At 41.1% G+C, this 21,736-nt stretch overlaps 1 protein-coding gene across 3 annotated transcripts in view; it reads left to right on the forward strand.

Moving 5' to 3' along the window:
• The first annotated feature begins 560 nt into the window (after positions 1-560).
• The window catches only part of ZNF169 (zinc finger protein 169), a 91,697-nt gene continuing 70,521 nt past the window's right edge, over positions 561-21,736 (forward strand). Inside the window, exons 1-3 of one of the 3 annotated variants that reach the window (XM_045772516.2) lie at positions 561-1,905; positions 4,032-4,089; positions 21,514-21,734. In XM_045772516.2, coding sequence (XP_045628472.2) covers positions 21,672-21,734 — 63 coding nt within the window. In that variant the 5' untranslated portion in view covers positions 561-1,905; positions 4,032-4,089; positions 21,514-21,671. Of the gene's footprint in view, positions 1,906-4,031; positions 4,090-18,181; positions 20,649-21,513; positions 21,735-21,736 lie in introns of those variants that run through there. The other 2 variants (XM_087858909.1, XM_087858911.1) reach the window with 2 other exon arrangements.

Genomic DNA, 21,736 nt, shown 5'->3' on the forward strand with positions numbered 1-21,736 from the left:
TCATTCAGTAGTTTTTCATGACTAAATTCTAAGTTTGTTGTCTTTGTGTCAATTTTCAGGGTCCTGAAATCATTGTTTTTTGACAATTTTTATCCAGTTTTATTGTTTTGTTTCATTTTTGGAGAAGAAGATTTACTGAGCTCCTAACTTCCCCATGTTGGAATCCCCATCTTCCTAAGAACCTTAATTCTTAGCCCTGTGAAAGATGTTGCTTTGGAGAAACAATGTTTTAATGCAAATTAGCATCCCAGCAATCAGTTCTGGAAAGATGCTCAAGCAGGCTCTATGTTGGCTCCGGGTAGCTGTCTTGATTAACAGAACATTTTTGTATGCAAATGTCAGTTTCCTTTTACACGGACCTGCTGGAATAAGCCAGCCCTTTCTCTTATCAACATAGCAAATAAATCCTTTCCCTTCTCAACACTGTTGAGATATTAGTATCAATCGTCCAGCATTTTCCTAGTCACAAAGTCATTCCACAATCCTTCCCTCGTTTCCCTCTTTACACATAGCACCATAGAACTAGCAGGGCCATTAATAGCACTGTTCCTCTGTTTTAGATTGCAGAAGATATTGCTAAGAGCTCAGGCTTTGGAACAGCCTGGAATTCAGAGACAGCAACTAAGAGCTTTGTGATCTCAGGTGAGCTACTTTGCCTTCCTAAGATCCAGCATCATGATGACAATTTCACCTCAACCATGGTCATGTAGGTGAAAGAAAATTATGCATGTAACACTCTTACCATTCTGTTCAATAAGCGGCAGGTATCATTACAGATGAGGAATCAACCCAAGCGGGATGAGATGATTTATGTGAGGTCATGTAACTAGTTAGAGGCAGAGATAGGACTCCAGTGCTTTTCACACAGTTATTTTGGGTTGGGCAGGAAATCCATTTCACAGAAGAGGTAGAGCGAGGCATGAAGAAGTTACGTGTTCTTTTTACCCTGTAATTCTGGAATGTAGCATAACCTCTTGAGACTGGAACTCTGCTTTTTTGCATCCGTGTGCACCTTTGCAAATGGTGCCCGAGGAAGAACTAATGATATGGAAGTGACCTTACAAATCAAACCAATTTTGATATTGTCGCGGATTGGGTGAATTTCCCAGAAAGCGGACACTGAGGTAGAGACTAGTTTTCAGAACAAGTATTATACTGTACTCTCAAGATCAACATTTTGGGAGAAGGGAAGGAAGCAGGACTGGGCAGAGACATTGAGTAGGGATGCTTGACAATGACTACAGCCAGCCACATGCATTAGGGTCCGTGGAACTCAGATGGCCTCTCAGAGTCGCCCTGACTTGGGATTAGAGAACTGACTTTTAGACTCACATGCTGATAATTATTGGATGCTGGCCACTCTGTGAAGGCGATACATCTTGTATGGCTGAGTCTCTGCAGCCAAGGCAATCTCCAAAATGGTCTGGGACTGAGGGTTGCCTGCCAATTGTACGTCCGGCAGCTGGGATAATGATTCTTCATTCCTGAAGAGGGATCTAGGTGGCACATTCTAGCATGCACCACAGACCCGAAGTCGAGAAAAGCAGAGGAAGGTTATGCGTGGATAGAGACCGTGTGCACAGGGTGACCGTGCCGTGGCTGTTAAGGTGGCCAACGGGGCATCAGAGATGGAGTATCAGCACTGACCTGATCTCAGGAGATTCGTGTGTACCCTGACCTTTCATTATATGAGTTGTTCATGAGCTGTGGCTAGGAAAGTGGGTGAATTGGAAGTACCAAACACCATGCAAGATTGGCCAGCAATGAGGAGGGATTGTTTAAATATGAACAGAGCATAGTCCAGTCTAGGGTTTCTCTATTCCAGCCATGCAGACAGCTGAAACTTCCCAGGAGGTGTCTTCTATGGAGAAATTGAACCAGAGAGGTCTGACTTCTAGGCATGAGGTAGGAGTAACACACTGGAATGTTGGGTAAGAGTTTGAATATTGAAGCCCTTAGCCCCTTTATTTTCACAGAATTCCTCTTGGTGGTGAATTCTCATCTCATTCCTATCCCTTAAAGGCAGGGGATTGTAGAATCACCTGCCCCAAAGAAAAGATCTCCAAATACTGACACTTGGGAGAGCCGTAACTAAGAAGATGGCACATTACCTGATCACTTGACAGCAATTTTCAAAGTATGGTCCATGGACCTCCTAGGGGCCCCAAGATTCTTTAGAGAATCCAAAGATTAAATTATTTTTATAATTTATTATTTTTATAGCATGTTTCAGATGCTGTTTGCCTTTTTAAGTGTGTTAACCTTCACACAGATGGTACAAAGCAGTAAGTAAAACTATTGATTCATTTAGCAGGAATCAAGGTGGTGGCACCAGACTGTACTAGTGGTCCTTTACTGCCATACAATCAAAGGTTTTTTTTCTAAAGAAGCCAGTGTTGCTTAAGTTTTCTCTTGATGAAGTAAAATTTATTTATTTATTTATTTATTTATTTATTTATTTATTTATTTATTTTTAAAGATTTTATTTATTTATTTGACAGAGATAGACAGCCAGCGAGAGAGGGAACACAAGCAGGGCGAGTGGGAGAGGAAGAAGCAGGCTCACAGCAGAGGAGCCTGATGTGGGGCTCGATCCCATAACACTGGGATCACGCCCTAAGCCGAAGGCAGACGCTTAACCGCTGTGCCACCCAGGAGCCCCGATGAAGTAAAATTTATTAATTCTATTTAAGCTTGACCCTTGAATACATGACTTTTTAATACTCTGTGTGACAAAGTGGGAAGTAGCAGAAGGCATTTTTGAGCAATTATTTGTGTTTGTGACTGAAGTAGCTGACTTTTTTTTCACGGGAAAGCCATTTCTTCCTTGAAAGAATTACTGACAGATAAAATATAAATACACAGACCTGGGTATTTGGCAGACATTTTCTCAAAAATGAGTAAGATGAGCCTGTCATTTCTGACACTATTTTTCGCTAATGATAAAATTTGAGCTTTCAAGTGAAATTTAGAATTATGGAGATTGAAAGAAAGAATTGTGGAAATTTGTAAACGTGTGAGGGTTTGGCACTTTCTCAATATTTAGATATGTTTCTAATTAGATCAGTGGTTATATTAATGATATTTTTGATATTATATAATGAAATGTGTTAACATTTGAGAGATCTGCGTATCTCAGTAAACCAGTATTTTCCAAATAACCAGTGCATGATGTAACAAAATCATGTATGAGGAAAAGATCTATTCAATGTGTAAAAATAGGCTAATGGATTTTAAAATTATTATTGAAGTATAATTGACATACAATGTTGTATTAGTTTCAGGTGTAAAACATACTAACTGGACAATTTATACATTACTCAATCCTCACCATGATAGATGTAGTCACCATTGGTCGCCTTACGAGGTTATTACAGTATTATTGACTGTGCTCTCTCTGGTGTACTTTTCATCTCTGTGATTTTTCGTCTCTGTATTTTATAACTGGAAGTTAATCTCTCTTACTCCCCTTCATCTGTTTGACCCGCCTCTGCCTTCCCCTCTGGCAACCACCAGTTTCTTCTCTGTGTTTAGAAGTCTGTATGTTTGTTCATTTGTTTTGGTTTTTAGATTTCACATATTAGTGAAATCATAAGGTATTTGTCTTTTTCCGTCTGATTTATTTCACTTAGCATAATACCCTCTAGGTCCATCCATGTTATTGCAAATGGCAACATCTTGTTCTTTTTTATGGCTGAGTAATATTCCATTGTCTATATACCACATTTTCTTTATCCATTCACCTACCAGTGGACACTTGGGCTGCTGCTTTTTCTTGGCTATTGTAAAGCATGTTGCGATAAACATGGGGGTGCATATATTTTTCAAATTAGTCTTTTCTTTTTCTTTGGGTAAATACACAGTAGTGGAATTACTAGATTGTATGATATTTCTATTTTTAATTTTTTGAGGGACTTACATACTGTTTTCCACAGTGGCTGCACCAGTCTGCATTCCCAACAACAGTGCGCATGGGTTCCTTTTTCTGCACGTCCTCACCAGCACATTGTTTTTTGTCTTTTTGATTTTAGCCATTCTGACCAGTGGGAGGTGCTAGCTCATTATGGTTCTGATCGCATGTCCCTGATGGTAAGTGATGTTGAGCATCTTTTCAGGTGTCTGTTGGCCGTCTGTGTATCTTCTCTGGAAAAGTGTCAGTTTAGGTCCTCCGCCCATTTTAAGATTGGATTGTGTGCGGGCTTTGTTTTTGGTTGTTGAGTTGTATGAATTCTTTATATATTTTGGATATGAACCCCTTTGGGATATATCATTTACAAATATCTTTCAGAAGTTTGCCTTTTTGATTTGTTGATGGTTTCCTTTTCTGCACAAAAGCGTTTTATTTTTATGTAGTCCCAATAGTGTATTTTGCTTTTGTTTCCCTTGCCTGAGGAGACATATCCATAAATATGTTGCTAAGGCTGATGTTCAAGAGATTACTGTCTAGGTTTTCTTTTACTGGTTTTTTGGTTTCAGGTCTCATGTCTATGTCTTGAATCCATTTTGAGTTTATTTTTGTGTATGGTGTGAGAAAGTGGTCCAGTTTCATTCTTTTGCATGCAGCTGTCCAGTTTTCCCAACACCATTTATTGAAGAGACTTTTTCCCATTTCATATTCTTACCTCTTTTGTCTAGATTAATTGACCATGTAAGTGTGCGTTTATTTCTGGGTTTTCTATTCTATGCCATTGATTTATGTGTCCATTTTTGTGCCGGTGCTGTACTGTTTTGATTACTATTAGCCTAATGGATTTTAATGTAAACAATATGAGAATTTATTGATATGTGTTCAGATTCCACATTGCGTTCCTTTAAGAAACTACCAGTTGTTGAATTTCAGCGTAGTATCACAGTAGAATACCCGTGATTATCCGTAAAAAGAGCTCCCACATTCCAACTACGCGTTGGTATGAGGCTAGGTTTTGATCAGATACTTCAGCAAAAACAAATGTTATCACCACAGACTGAAGAAGTAGGTATGAGAATGTACTTGTCTTCCATTAAGTCAGACGTTAAAGAGAGATTTGCAAATGTAAAACAGTGCCACTCTTTCACCATTTTTTTGTTTTGAAAAATAGTTATTTTTCATAAAATCTAACTTAACATGTAATGTGCTTATTATTATTTTAAAGTAAGTATTTTAAAATTTTCTCAGTCTTAATTTTTAATGTGTAGTGATAGACTTAACCCATTTAAACAGAAATTCTTTGGTGTCTTCAATAATTTTTAAGTGTCTAAAGGGGTCCTAAAACCAAAACATTTTGGAGCCACTACTCTGGAGACTACCATATACATATGTAACTTATCACTGTCTTACCTTTAAAATATAATATGTCACTTCATGGGCAATATAAGAACTTTATATAGGGTATTTCTAATTGTCACCTTCCCATACTCTGTGCCTTTGTCGTATACATGACTTCACTATAGACTAAAATCCCCGTGTTATGCTGCTATTTTCACTTACACAGTTTAGAAATCCATGGACTAGGTGTGCTGCTCAGAGCTGCCTTTAAGAAAACACTGTCCAGCTGTGAGAAGTGCAGTTATTTGAGAGCCTCTGGTTAAGGAACATCCAAGACCTGCCTCAGCTTTAGAACTGAGGTCATGGTTCCTCAGGCAGCCTGCAGCTAATGAATAAGCATGGTGGGCTGGCCAGGACTCGACCATTCCAGCATACTGCATGCCTTCTCTGGTGGGTTTGCTGTGCTATGGAGCTCCCTAGTAGACTGGCTAAAAGTTCAAAAGATCTTCCTGCCAAATCCTGCTCCCTGTCCCATTCCTTTCTCAGATGTTCAGTTTACATTGTGGTCTGAAGGCTTCCCCTGCCAAATTCTGGCCCCTCTTCCTATCTTTCAAAGACGTCACCTCAATAAACCTCTTGCACTCCTAACTCTATTTGGTCATTTGCTTTCTGGAAGATCCAGCTGACACAATGGTATGTCTTTCAAAAAGATATTACTATATCTGGTGTTTTAGTTCTCCCTGTAGAATTGAGTTTTTCCCTGGTATCCTTTCTTTTTTACCCTAAAGGACTTTTCACATTTTGTACTAGAGACAAAATCTTTCAGCCTTTGTCTGATAGTATCTTTATTTTGCCTTCATCTTTGGACAGTATTTTCAGTGGATATGGAATTGTAAGCTGACATTCTTTGTCTTTCATCTCCTTAAAGATGTGCTTCCATTGTCTTCTGGCTTGTCTTCTGGCTGTCATTGCTTCTGATGAGATGTCAGTCTTTCTCTTCTCACTGTTCTGTACATGCATTATGTCTTTTTTTTTCTGGCTGCTTTCACAATTTTGTTATCTTTTGGTTTTAGCAGTTTGACTAGAATGTGACTAAATGTGGACTTCTCTGCATTTATCTGCTTGTGTTTCATAGATCATGTTGGATTTGTGGGTGGCTGTATTTCACTAATTTTGTTAAATCTTGGCCATCATATCTTTGAATATTTCATCTGTCCCATTCTTTTTCTTGTACTCCAATAACACATAGGTTAGACTGATATTGTGTCACATACTTCAGAGGGTCTATTCCATTTTTAAAAAACAGCTTTATTGAATAATAATTGATGTGTAATAAATGACACATATTTTAATTTTTAATTTAAGTTCAATTTAATTAACATATACTGTATTATTAGTTTCAGGGGTAGAATTTAGTCATTCATCAGTTGCATGTTACACCCAGTGCTCATTACTTCAAGTGTCCTCCTTAATGCCCATCACTCAGTTGCCCTGTCCCCCACCCACCACCGTCAGTTTGTTTCCTGGAGTTAAGAATCTCTTACAGTTTGCCTCCCTCTCTGTTTTTGTCTTATTTTATTTTTCCTTCCCTTCCCGTATGTTCATCTGTTTTGTTTCTTAAATTCCACATATGAGTGAAATCATATGGTATTTGTCTTTTTCTGACTGACTTATTTCACTTAGCACAAATGCCACATATTTAAAACATAAATTTAAAATTTGATAAAGTATACATTAAAATTTGATATAAAATTTAGAATTTAGTAAGTTTTGACATATGTATGCATACATAAAACCATGACTCCATCATCTCCAAATGCTTCCTCATGCCCCTTCAATTTTAGCCATTCCAGTAGGTGTGTGGTGGTGTTTCTTGTGGTTTTCATTTGTATTTCCCTCATGACTAATGATGTCGAGCTTCCAGTCCATGTGCTTATTTGCTATCTGTACATCTTCTTTGGTAGAATTTCTGTTCAAACTTTTGCCCATTTTAAGAAATGAGTCTTGTGAGTCCTTGTTAATTGAGTTTTGAGTGTTCTTTCTACGTGTGAATATGAGTTCTTTTTCAGATAATGGTTTGCAAATACATTTTTTTTCAGCCAGTGGTTTCTTTTCCATTCTTCTTCATGAGGTCTTTTAAGATCAGAAGTTTTTTAATTTTGATGAAGACCAATTTATTATTTGGTTTTCTTATGGGTCATGCTTTTGATGTTGTATCTAGGACATCTTCGCCTAAGCTAAGGTTGTCCGGATTTTCTCTTGTGCTTCATAAGGTTTTGTTGTTGTTCTTGTTCCTTAAACTTTTTGTTTTAAGATAATCGTAGATTCACACATAGCTTAAGAAATAATAGAGGGATCACATACACTCTTCACCCATTTTCCCCAGGGGGAACATCTTACATAATTGCACTACAATGTCACATCCAAGAAACTGACATCAGGACAACCCATCAGCCGTGTTTAGATTTCACGTTTTCCAGGCCCTCATTTGTGTGTGTGTGTTTGTGCGTGTGTGTGTAGTTTTATGTGATTTTATCACATGTCTAGATTCACGTGACTAGCAGCACAGCCAGCATACAGAAGAGTGTCATCGTGAGGGTCACTGTCCTTTTATAGCCACGGCTGCCTTTCTTCCTCCCTCCTCCTCATCCCCGATAACCTTTACTATGATCTCCGTTTCTATAATTTTAGCATTTCCAGAATGTTATATAAGTGAAATTATGTTTAAAAATATTTTTAAAAATATAAATAAATAAATGAAGTAAAATATTTAATTATTTCAGAGAGAGAGTGCATGAGCAGGGGAAGGGGTGGGGGGAGCAGACTCCTCGCTGAGTGTGGAGCCCATCACAGGGCTCAGTCTCGGAACCCTGAGATCATGACCTGAGCCAAAATCAAGAGTTGGATGTTCAACTGACTGAGCCACCCTGGTGCCCCTAAGTGAAATTATTTGTATGTTACCATTTGAGGTTGGGTTTTTTCACTTAGCATAATTCCCTTGGATCCGTCCAAGCTGCTGTGCTCCTATTGAGGGCTGAGTAACATTCACTCGTTCCTAGTTTTAGGCCATTAGGAATAAAGCTGCTGTGAATATTTATGCACATGTTTTTGGGTGAGTATAAGTTTTTGTTTCTCTGTGATAAACAGAGACTTTCTGAAAAAAATTTTTTGAAAAAAAAAATTTCTGGGCCATATGGCAAGGACATACTTAGTTTTATAAGAAACTGCCATATTCTGGGGCGCCTGGGTGGCACAGCGGTTAAGCGTCTGCCTTCGGCTCAGGGCGTGATCCCGGTGTTCTGGGATCGAGCCCCACATCAGGCTCCTCTGCTGTGAGCCTGCTTCTTCCTCTCCCACTCCCCCTGCTTGTGTTCCCTCTCTCGCTGGCTGTCTCTGTCTCTGTTAAATAAATAAATAAAATCTTAAAAAAAAAAAAAAAAAAAAAAGAAACTGCCATATTCTTTTCCGGAGTAATTGTATCATTTTACATTCCCAGTAGAAATGTATGAGCAGTCCAGTTTTTTCACATCCTCACCAGCATTTGGTGTTAACACTACTTTTATTTTGCTTGTTTTGATAAGTGTATAGTGATACCTCATTGTGGTTTTGCTTTGTATTTCCCAAATGGCTAACGACACTGACCATCTTTTTTTTTTTTTTTTTTTTAAAGATATTATTTATTTATTCGACAGAGATAGAGACAGCCAGCGAGAGAGGGAACACAAGCGGGGGGAGTGGGAGAGGAAGAAGCAGGCTCACAGCAGAGGAGCCTGATGTGGGGCTCGATCCCATAACGCCGGGATCACGCCCTGAGCTGAAGGCAGACACCCAACGACTGAGCCACCCAGGCGCCCCACGACACTGACCATCTTTTCATGTGCTTATTTGTCATCTGTGTATCTTCTTCAGTGAAATTGTTTTTACATTTTTTTGACCTTTTTAGAAGTTGGGTTGTTTGATTTTTTTGCTTTTGAATTTTGAGATATTCTAGATACAAGTCTTCTGTTGATTTTGTAGTTTGAAATTATTTTCTCCCAGCTTGTAGCTTGCCTTTTTATTCTCTTTGACAGAGTGAAAGTTTAAATTTTTGATTGTGTTCAATTTACGAATGTTCCTTTTTATGAATCATGCTTTTCGTGTCAAGGCTAAGAATTCTAGGCCTAATCCTGCTTGTCTTAGGTCTCAAAGAGTTTTCTCCTTTTTTTTTTTTTTTGGCTCTCAGATGTAGAATTTAGTGACTCATCACCTGCATACAACACACAGTGCTCATCACCAGTGCCCTTCTCAATACCCATCACTCACCTAGCCCATCCCCCACCCACCTTCCTCCATCAACCCCTAGTTTGTTCTTCACAGTCAAGAGTTTCTTATGGTTTGCCTCCCCACCAACCTCTCTCTCCCTCTCCCCCACTTTTGGTAAAAGTTTTATGCATTACATTTAAGTCTGTGATCCGTTTTGAGTTAGTTTTTACAGAAGGTGTGAGGGTTACTTTGAGATTCATTCCCTCCCTCCGCAGGAATATCCAATTGTTCCAGCACTGTTTGCCAAAAAAGCAAATATTTTGTCATATTTATCTGTCAGAATTTTATGTTTTTGATATTATAAATATTATTGCAATAAAAATTTAATTCCTGATCATTCTTTATAAAAATGTTCATTATAAAAGCACATTTAAAAAAATCTTCTTTTTTGCAAGTTGCTAAACTTACTTATTAGTTTCCTTGAAACTAATCGTTGGATTGTGTACATAGATGGTCATGCCATTTGTGAGCAAAGACATTTTTACTTTTTCCTTTCTATTTTGGATGCCTTTTATTTATTGTTTTGCACTTATTCCACTGTCCTCCAGTTCAGTATCCTTGTCTTGTTTCTGCTTTTAGGAGAGAAAGCTTTCATTCAGGATGATATCAACTACAGGTTTCACAGGTTGAGAAAGTTTCCTTCTGTTCATAGTTTGCTGACAGCTTTTACAGATTATGAATGGATTGAATTTTGTCAATTACCTTTCCTGTGTCTGTTTAAATTACCTTTTTTCTTCTCTTTCAGCTTATTAATATGGGGTTTTACATTGACTTTCAAATGTTAAGTGAACTGCATTTCTGGGATAAACCCACTTGTTTTTGATGTATTATTATTCATTAAAAAAATCTTAACACTATTTTTTCTTCTTCACTTTTTGTGTTTCAATCTGAGTACTTTCTGTTGACTTATCTTGAGTTTATCTATTCTTTCCTCTGCTGTGTCATGCTGGTAAGTCCATTGAAAGATTTTTTTCTTCTCTGATTTATCTTTTATTTCTAGCATTTTTTTTTTTTTTGGCTCTTTTTGAAAAAAAAAAAAAAAGTTTTCAACTGTATGCCAAAATATCCCCACTGTTCATGTTCTCCTCTCTTTCCACGAGATTCCTTAAAATAGTGATCATAGTTATTTTGTTTCTGTTTGCTTGTTCCACTATCAGGGAAAATTCTGGGTCAAGAGTCTTTCCTGTGTTGAAGCTGACAGCTGTAGAGGCCACTGCCTTCTATTTCTTGTAAGATTCTGAGTGTCTTAGAGTCCCTTCGGTCTTCCCACTGTCCCCCAGACTTCAGCAAACGCTGCCTGCTCCCTTGACCAATTCTCTTGGCTCCCTGACTTGTCCCCATTCTGTGGACCACCACTGCCCCATACCCAGTGTAATGGCCAGAGTTCCTGTGGAGTTCTTCTGTTTGCCTTTTTTGTCCCCATTTTTTTCCAGCAGTTTGTGACTGTCCGTGCCTCAGAGGGAGTCTCTTTCAGCTCTGTTGCTCTGCCTGCAGTCTTTCTGGAGAGCACTCAGTGAAAGCCTGTTGAAAACAGCTGTGTGGTGGCTGTAGGTTCCCTATATATCTGGGGCTCCTGAAGATTCTAAATTGTCAAACCAGCCCGTTTGGCCTTCAGAAAGTCTTCCTACCCATAGCTACGGCACCCTCCTCCTCTTCATGAGGCCCTTGCAATGGTAAAATAATGGGGCTGCCTTTTCTTTCACGAGGACTCCATCACTTTCTGTATTTTAACTTAATAGGTTTCTTGGTGACCTCAGCTTTCCGATGGTCTAAACCATCATTTTGTTGTGGTGGTTGTTGTTGTTTCAAATTTTTGTTTAAATTTTAGTGAGTTAACGTATAGCATAATATTGGTTTCAGGAGTAGAATTTAGTGATTCATCACTCACATACAACACCCGGTGCTCATCATAAGTGCCCTCCTTAATACCCACCAGCCATTTAGCCACCCCCCCACCTCCCTCCATCAACCCTCAGTTTGCTCTCTATAGTTAAGAGTCTCTTATGGTTTGCTTTCCTCTCTCTTTTTCTTTCCTTCCCATCATTTTTTTTAAACCTGCGGTTTTGTAGGGTATCTGGCTTTTGTTGTTGTTATTGATCTTAAGGGTAAGAGAGATAGCTCCCCATGACTATGTCCTAAGCAGGAATGGGAACTCTTGGTGTCTCCTGAGTCCCAGTCCCAGTTGATGCTGAGGTCCAGGGACATTGCCACCCCCATCATCCCGCCATCCTTCCTTTTTGCTTAAGCTGAGGAGGGTCTGGTTGAGCTCACTGCAACCCCACGAGCCCTGACTAATAGCAGTGGGAAAGGCACTGTGGGATGCTGTGCGGGAGTGGCAGTGCCCTCCTACCAGAAGTGCCTCTGCTTCTCTTTTTGCAAAGCAGGGAATTTAAATTCCGCTCACAAATCTCTCAGGAGACTTTTCTGGAATAATGGATCTGAATGAGCTCTGTAACGTGCACGGTGCACGTGGATATATTGCTGCTAATGATCAAGTGCTTTTTTCCGACCGCTTCAACATCTGAGGAGCCCCAGTCTTCTCTCCATTGGTCCTTCCACGCTTCGGTTCAGGGCCATCACTTGAAGTTTAGTGTCTGATAGGTGCCCTGGATGAGCACTTCAGGCACCTGTGCTATTCTTACTACAGATTCCTGCTACCAACTCCTAGCAGCTGTGTGGTGTTAGAGAAATAGTGTAACATCCAAAAGTCCCAGTTTCTTTATTTGTAAGCTGGAGATAAAAATAGCATATAATCCCAGAGTAATTGTAAGAATTAAGTACCATGTTTGTGATGTGTGTTCGTCACACCGGAGTGACCCACCCAAGGCCATGTGGTTCGTGTGCATCAGGACTAGGCTGGAACCCGCGTCTGGGGTGCCGATGGCACTGTTTGGAATCACTGAGTTCTGTGGTCTCGGAATAGCTTCCCTGGGCTCTCTGCCTCACCTTTGCCTCATATCCCACAAGACCATGCTTTTAAGGTCTCTCCCCTGCACCCAAACCTTTGCTTGTTCTTCAGCGCCAGGAGCTCTCTCTACATTAATTATATTAGCATTCAAGGCTCCTGACAGTCCTGCACAAAACTTACGTCAAGCACACCTAATTGTTATGTTTAGCCCATGCATGCTCTGGCTGTGCCTTCAACAGTGGGCAAGCTAAGGACAGGCAAAGACAGAGAGGGCTGTTGAAGGTTGTGTGGGAGAGAGCATTTCTAGGAGGAAAATAACAGGAGCAGAGGCCAGGGGGCAGGTAAGCAAGGTTGCATGTGTGGGAAGCAGGGAGCAGGCTGCTGGGTGCATGAAAAATGCGTATTGTGGAAGGCCAGGCTGAAGTATCAGCCGCAGCTGGACTGTTTGGACCACAAGTTCAGGTTAGGCTACATGGCTCTTATTCAGTAGGTGAAGAGGAATCCACCAAAGCGGTTTGAAAGGAAAAGACATGGGCATCTGCATTTGCGGCTGGGAGTCTTCCTCCTCGTTTTGCTCCAGCCATCTCGAGGTCACTCAGTCGGAGTAGATTCTAGGTGTTCCCCTCCCTCTTCGTTCCCCTCGTGGGCCCTGTGAGACCCAGCCTCACCTACCGTCAGAAAGGTAATGTTTGCATACTCACACTGCTGAGACTGATGACCCAAGAAGGGCACACACTATGACCACAAGGTCTCTGCTTCTCCTGCTTGTCCACATAGATCTCTCTATGCCTTAGTTTCCTCACCTGTGAATTGGGGTTAACAGCACCTACTTTGGAGGGGCCCTGTGTGGATTAAATGAGATGATGTAAAGAAAGTGCATAACACAGGGTCTGGCATGAAACCAGCCTCCAGGAAAGCCTTCTGCTCTGGGCTTCCCTTGGCCAGTCTTCCCTCTAGCATGTCCCACTCACAGACAGTGTGGTCTGAGGACACAAACCAGCTATTCTCCCCTTGTTCAGGATGTAGGCATTGCCTGAGAGGTAAGCCGCTCCATTTCTGCCCTCGGGAGATCACAGGTGACCTATGAGCAGAACCGAAGTGAGATGACAGCAGTCCAGGTTTCTAGCTCAATCAGGAGCATGTGGAAGGATAGTTTCCTCCTTCCTCTATGGCCTTGGTGGGTTTGCTAGGATAGCAGTGTGACGCAGAGGAAGACACAGTCTGCATCTACTGACATCTTGTGACAGCTCTGCGAGTCACTGCTGGGAAACTTGGGCAGATTTCTCCACTTCTCCGATCATATTTCTTCACTGAAGTTGGGCTGATGTGAGGGGTCAGTGAGGGAATACAGGAAAAGTGCCGCGTATTGGCTGGCCCTGCCAGTCCCAGTGGGGATGGCCTTTTCCCACATGGATTCCCCATGGAGACCTGACTGAGGGGAGGAGTAAGGATGGTCAGAGGCTCCTTGTTGATCAGGGGCCTTGCTGTGATCTGGACCTCTGTGATGGGGAAGGAGTGCTGTGACACCACGTGCCATGTGGCTGTTCATCTTGGGACACAGGCAGGGGCACCAGCTCCTTGGCTCTGTTCGGGGGTCTAGCACAGCGCTGTCCAGTAGAAATATAATGTGAACCACATATGTAAGTTCAAGTTCTCTAACAGTCACATTAAAAAGAGTAAAAAGGAAAAAGGTGGAAATTTAAATGTATTTTATGTAAACCAGTATATCTAAAATATTGTTTCAATATGTAACCGATGTAAAAATATTATTATTGAGGTACTTTATGTTCTTTTCTCATATTCAGTATTCAAAATCCCATGACTACTTTACATGTGAAACAATCTTAATTAGGACTAGCCACATTTCAAGTGCTCAATAACCATCATGTGGCTAGTGGCTACCATATTGGACAGATCCAGCATCTAAGACCTGGCCTCCAGGAACAGAGCCATGCTGCCATCTGGTGGTTACACCATCAAATAGCAGCCCAAGCACCCGCCCTGGGCCAGGTCCTGCAGGGCACCAAAGAAAAGTTACTGTTTCCCACCCTGGGGTGCCCTCAACCTAGTGTGACAGAAAAGGTGGCAGAAAGAACCAAAATTCAGAGGCTACCCTGGGATTTTGAAAAACTGAGGATGATACTCAGCCAGAGAGGAGTGAAGGCCCTAGAAACAAGGAGTCATTTCACAGATGTGAGGTTAAGGGGAATGACCTGCTTGGGGTCATGTGATAAATAAGCAGCTGCCCTGAGGGGAGGAAACCCTTGACCAGGACACCAGCACCTCTCACCTGGACCATGGAAATTGCTAAAAAAAATTTCTGTTTGTTTGTTTGTTTGTTTCTTTCTTTCTTTCTTTCTTTCTTTCTTTCCTTCTTTCTGTATTTCCTTCCTCCCTCCCTCCCTTCCTTCTTTCCTTCCTTTTTTTAAGATTTTATGTATTTGTTTGAGAAGGGAGTGGGGTGGAGGAGGACCAGAGGGAGAGGGACAAGCAGACTCCGCACTGAGCGCAGAGCTGATGTGGGTCTCAATCCCACCACCCTGAGATCATGACCTGAGCTGAAATCAAGAGTCGGATGCTTAGCCAACTAAGCCACCCAGGTGCCCCAATACTGTTTCTTTTAAAAATAAGTAAGAATACATTCAATGATTCAAAACCCAAAAAGTACAAAAGCAAAGAGTCTCCCTCCATCCCCAGCACTAACTACCCGTTTCCCTCTAGTGAGGCATCACAAACAACGCCGCGATTACCCTGTGCACAAATTATTCCACACGTGCAAGGGTATCTATAGAATGTTTCTTGAAATGGAATTACTGGGCCCAAGGATGTGTGTATCTGTAATTTTGAGAGCTAAGGAATAGCTTTTATTTTTATTTTTTTAAAGATTTTATTTATTTATTTGATGGAGAGAGAGAGAGAGGGAACACAGGCAGGGAGAGTGTGAGAGGAAGGAGCAGGCTCCCAGCGGAGGAGCCTGATGTGAGGCTCGATCCCAGGACCCCGGGATCATGACCTGAGCCGAAGGCAGACGCTTAACAGCTGAGCCACCCAGGCACCCCAAGGAATAGCTTTTATTTTTTATTTATTTATTTTTTTAAAAGATTTTATTTATTTATTTAACAGAGACAGCCAGCGAGAGAGGGAACACAAGCAGGGGGAGTGGGAGAGGAAGAAGCAGGCTCATAGAGGAGGAGCCTGATGTGGGGCTCGATCCCATAACGCCGGGATCACGCCCTGAGCCGAAGGCAGACGCTTAACCGCTGTGCCACCCAGGCGCCCCAAGGAATAGATTTTAAAAAACAGCAAAATACCAATGACATTTTTCAAAGAACTGGAACAAACAGCCCTTAAATTTGTGTGGAACCAGAAAAAGCCACGAATCGCCAAGGAAGTGTTGAAAAGGAAAAACAAAGCTGGGGGCATCACAATGCCGGATTTCGAGCAGTACTACAAAGCTGTGATCACAAAGACAGCATGGTACTGGCACAAAAACAGACACATAGACCAATGGAACAGAACAGAGAATCCAGAAATGGACCCTGGGCTCTTTGGGCAACTAATCTTTGATAAAGCAGGAAAAAACATCCGGTGGGAAAAAGACAGTCTCTTCAATAAATGGTGCTGGGAAAATTGGACAGCTACATGCAAAAGAATGAAACTTGACCACTCTCTCACACCATACACAAAGATAAACTCCAAATGGATGAAAGACCTCGATGTGAGACAGGAATCCGTCAAAATCCTAGAGGAGAACATAGGCAGCAACCTCTACGACATCGGCCAAAGCAACCATTTTCATGACACATCTCCAAAGGCAAGAGAAACAAAAGATAAAATGAACTTGTGGGACTTCATCAAGTTAAAAAGCTTCTGCACAGCCAAGGAAACAGTCAAAAAAACTAAGAGGCAGCCCACGGAATGAGAGAAGATATTTGCAAATGACACTACAGATAAAAGACTGGTATCCAAGATCTACAAAGAACTTCTCGAACTCAATACACAAGAAACAAACAAATCATAAAATGGGCAGAAGAAATGAACAGACACTTTTCCAGTGAAGACATACAAATGGCTAACAGACACATGAAAAAATGTTCAAAATCATTAGCCATCAGGGAAATTCAAATCAAAACCACACTAAGATACCACCTTATGCCAGTTAGAATGGCAAAAATTGACAAGGCAAGAGACAACAATTGTTGGAGAGGATGTGGAGAAAGGGGAACCCTCCTACATTGTTGGTGGGAATGCAAGTTGGTACAGCCACTCTGGAAAACAGTGTGGAGGTCCCTTAAAATGTTAAAAATTGAGCTACCCTATGATCCAGCCATTGCACTACTGGGTATTTACCCCAAAGATACAGACGTAGTGAAGAGAAGGGCCATATGCACCCCAATGTTCATAGCAGCATTGTCCACAATAGCTAAATCGTGGAAGGAGCTGAGATGCCCTTCAACAGATGACTGGATTAAGAAGCTGTGGTCCATATATACAATGGAATATTACTCAGCTATCAAAAAGAATGATTTCTCAACAGTTGCTGCAACATGGACAGCACTGGAGGAGATAATGCTAAGTGAAATAAGCAGAGAAAGACAATTATCATATGGTTTCTCTCATCTATGGAACATAAGAACTAGGAAGATCGGTAGGGGAAGAAAGGGATAAAGAAAGGGGGGTAATCAGAAGGGGGAATGAAACATGAGAGACTATGGACTCTGAGAAACAAACTGAGGGCTTCAGAGGGGAGCAGGGTGGGGGAATGGGATAAGCTGGTGGTGGGTATTAAGGAGGGCACATATTGTATGGTGCACTGGGTGTTACACGCAACTAATGAATCATCGAACTTTACATCAGAAACCAGGGATGTACTGTATGGTGACTAACATAATATAATAAAAAATATTATCATATAAAATAAATAAACAGTAGGCATCCTAATAGATGCAAGGTGGTATTTCATTGTCGTTTTGATTAACTTTTCCCTAATGATTAGTGATTTTGAGCATCTTTTCATGTGCTTGTTGGCCATTTGTATGCTTTCTTTGAGAAGAGTCTATTCAAGTCCCTCCCCCAGTTTTGAGTTGAGATTTGTTGTTGTTTCTGAGTTTTAGGGGTATATGTTGTGAATATTAATCTCCAATCGGATATATGACTTGCAAATATTTCCTCCCATTCCATGGGTAGCATTTTTACTGTGTAGATAGTGTTTCTTGAAGCACACGATTGTAAAATTTTCATGAAGCCCCGTTTGCCTACTTTCTCTTTTGTTGCCTATGCCAAGAAATCATTGCTAAACATGATGTTTTTGTCCTATGTTTTCTTCCAAGAGTTTTATTGCTTAGATTCTTAGGTCCTTGTTGAGTTATTTCGTTGATCTGTTTTGATTTCCTCTTGTATATGGTGGTAGGTAAGGATTCGTACTTTTGCATATGGATATCCAGTTTTCCCAGCACCATCTGTTGAAAAGACTGTCCTTTCCCCATTCCCTGGTCTTGGCACCCATGTCAAAAATCATTGGATAGGGGCTGCCTGGGTAGCGCAGCGGTTAAGCGTCTGCCTTCAGCTCAGGGCGTGATCCCAGCGTTCTGGGATCGAGCCCCACATCAGGCTCCTCCACTAAGAGCCTGCGTCTTCCTCTCCCACTCCCCCTGCTTGTGTTCCTTCTCTCTCGCTGGCTGTCTCTCTCTGTCAAATAAATAAATAAAATCTTTAAAAAAAAAAATCATTGGATAATATATGTAAGAGTTTATTTCAGGCTTTTATTTCATTTTCCTTTATTATTTTATTCCCGTATAGTTAACATACAGTGTTATATTAGTTTCAGGTGTACAATATAGTGATTCAACACCTCCATACAATACTCAGTGCCTATCACAGAAAATACATTCCTTAATCTCCATCCCCTCTTTCCCCCATCCCCCTGCCCACCTCCCCTCTCCTCACCCTCAGGGTGTTCTCTACAGTTAAGAGTCTGTTCCTTGCTTGTTTTGTTTATTAAATTCCACATGAGTGAAATCATATGGTGTTTGTCTTTCTCTGACTTATTTCACTTAGCATTATACTCTCTAGCTGAATCCAGGACATTGCAAATGGCAAGATTTCATTCTTTTTATGGACGAGTAATATTCCATTATATTCTTTATTCGTTCATCTATTCATGGGCACTTGGGCTGCTTCCATAATTTGACTATTGTAAATAATGCTGCTATAAACATAGTGCATGTATCCCCCCCTTTTTAAAGATTTTATTATTTATTAGAGAAAGAGAGAGAGCGCACAAGCAGGGGGAGTGGAAGAGGGAGAAGTAGGCTCCCCGCTTAAGCAGGGAGCCCAATGCGGGGCTCGATCCCAGGATCCTGGGATCATGACCTGAGCCGAAGGCAGGTGCTTAACCGACTGAGCCACCCAGGTGCCCCATACACTGTGTGTCTGAAAACCTAAACTAATAATTCCCTTAAGTGTATTAGTCTCCTAATTTATGTAAAAAACAAGATTTAGAGTTACAAACCAAAGTTATAGTAAAACCGCTCTACATTAGTAATTGTTTTCCTTTAAATGTGTTAATCTCAAATCATGAAGAAAACAAAATGGATAGTTACAAATTATTGTTACGATAACATTAGCTTATATAATTGTGCACGTATTTACCTTTATGGCGATCTTTATTGCTCCATATGTCTTTAAGTGAGTCTAGTATCATTTTGTTCACCTTTTAGGACTCCCTTGAGTATTTCTTGTAGGGCAGGTCTAATGTCATAAGCTCCCTCAATTTTTTGTTTATCTGGGAATGTCTTGGTTTCTCCCTCAGTTTTGGTGGATACAGGATTCTTGGTTAACAGTTTTTTTTTTCTTTTAGCACTTCAAATGTATTGACCCACTATCTTCTGGCCTGTAAGACTTCTGATGAGAAATCTGGATATGTTCTTATTGAGTATCCCTTGTATGTAATGATTCACTTTCCTTTTGGTGTTTTCAAGATTCATTCTTTGTCTTTGGGGCGCCTGGATGACGCAGTCAGTTAAGCGTCTGACTCTTGGTTTCAGCTCAGGTCATGATCTCAGGGTTGTGGTTTTGAGCTGGCGTGAGGTGATATGTCACTGTGGTTTTGATTTGTATTTCCCTGATGATGAGAGTGATGATGAGATAAAGAGAGCACTGATAGTCCATTATATGATTTGGCAACAGAGATACATGAAATATTATCATTGGATACTTCTTATTTTTTAAAATTCCAGCAGAGTTAACATACAGTGTTTATTAATTTCAGGTATACAATATAGTGATTCAGTAATTCTGTACATTACTCAGTCCTCATCATGATACGTGTACTCTTAATTCCCTTCACCTAGTTCTCTTAGTCCCCTCAGCCTTCCCCACACACCTACCCTCTCATAACCATTGGTTTGTTCTCTATATCAAGAGTCTGTTTTTGGGTTTGTCTCTTTTTTCTCTGTTTGTTTTTTTTCTTAAATTCCACCTATGAATGAAGTCACATCATTGGATACTTCTAATCAAACACTTATTAGAACTAAGAATCTAAGCGGCAATGTATGTATTTTCAAACATTTTTGTCAAACTAATGAGTATAATGAATTTTTGGCTTGCTCCTAATGTCACTGAACAAAGTGGAGGAAAAAAACAAAGGATGAGGTCAGGGGTTTAAACTTCTAGCTCAAGTGCCACATGAGCGACTAGAAAGCATCTGTGTCTTCCCTGAAAGAGGGGCTCTTATCTCCTGTAGCCAAGGGTGAAGACTGCTGAAAATCAAGCCCAGAATTGCATTTTACAAGTGGCTGACTTACAGTGCACATTGCACACCGAACTCCCAGCTTTGTAGGATGTCTATTGCTGAAGTGAGGGCATTGATTAGGAAGAAATGCAATCCTGAAAGTTGGCATGGGGATGTATGGGAAGACATGGATGAAGCTGGGGACATTGAGCCCCTAAATTCTGATGAGTCTTGTTTGCCAGTAGAAGTAGCCTCTCCACCCAGTCTGAGGAATCAACTCCGCATTATCCGTGGAAACCGTAATGGCCTCTCTTTGAGGCAGTTGCCTTGGAAGACAATGCTGATTCTCTTCAGAATCCACCCCCACCACCCTTCTCTGCTTCCAGATCCATGGCTTTGGCTACTTGATTGTGGTGTCCTTAGAAGTGAAGTAGATTGGAAGCCTGCTACATTCCTACTTGGTCTGTATAAGTGAAGAAAGTTCTAGGTCAAGTGAACAGAAGTTGAAACTGAATCATACAAACAGGGATTCCTAGACTTGAACCAGATCCAGAACTTGAATGAAGGGGTGGATGGGTGAGGAAGGACACTGGTATACTGCCAAAATTTATGTTAGTTTTTCTCCCAGCCTTTCCCAAAGGAACCTATAGCCTTTACCAGCGTGACTGTGCACTGAGGAAAAGGGGATAATAATAATAGACCGTTTGGGGACTGCTGGGCACTGGCTCTGAACTGACACCAATTCCAGGAGACTCAATGTCACTGGTGTCCACCAGTCAAAATAGGGGCTTATGGAGGTTATATGATAGATGGGGTTTTAGTTCACATCCCTCTCACAGTGGGCCTAGTGGGTCCCCAAACCCATCCTGTGGTTATTTCCCCAGTTCCAGAATGCATAAATGGAATAAATAGACTCAGTAACTGAGGATTTCTCACATTGATTCTCTGACCTGTAGAGTAAGGGCTACCATGTGGGAAAGGCCAAGTGGAAGCCATTAGAACTGCCTCTACTTAGAAAGATAGCAAAGTAAAAGTAGCACTGGGTTCCTGGAGGGACTGCAGAGATTAGTGCTACCATCAAGGACTGGGAAGATGCAGGGGTAGTGACTCACACCACATTTCCACTCAGATGGCAATACCTTGCAGGAATGAGACAAGATTCTTCAGAAGGCTGAATATACCCTGATTCGGCATTCAATATATGGTGCTTTTATCCCATAGCCAGGATTCACAGGTCTGGGAATCAAGGGGTAGTATTGGGAGTGGCATCACTCATAACTACCCCTAGTAACATGCTAACAATATTTTTGTTTCCTATACCCACAGTCTTATACTCTGCGGGCCTAGAAGTCTTAGTTCCAAAGGCAGGAATGTTTCCACTAGGAGACACAATAATGATTTTATCGAACTGGGAGTTAAGATTGTCATCTGGCCATTTTGGACTCCTCACGCCTCTGAATCAACAGGCATAGAAAGGAGTTGCTATGCTGGCTGGGCTGATTGATTTTGACTACCTAGAGAAGCTGAACCACTACTCCACAATGGAGGT

The sequence above is a fragment of the Ursus americanus genome, chromosome 34 (genome assembly GCF_024610735.1).
Source record: "Ursus americanus isolate L20-20 chromosome 34, mUrsAme1.1.p, whole genome shotgun sequence".
Taxonomy (NCBI): domain Eukaryota; kingdom Metazoa; phylum Chordata; class Mammalia; order Carnivora; family Ursidae; genus Ursus; species Ursus americanus.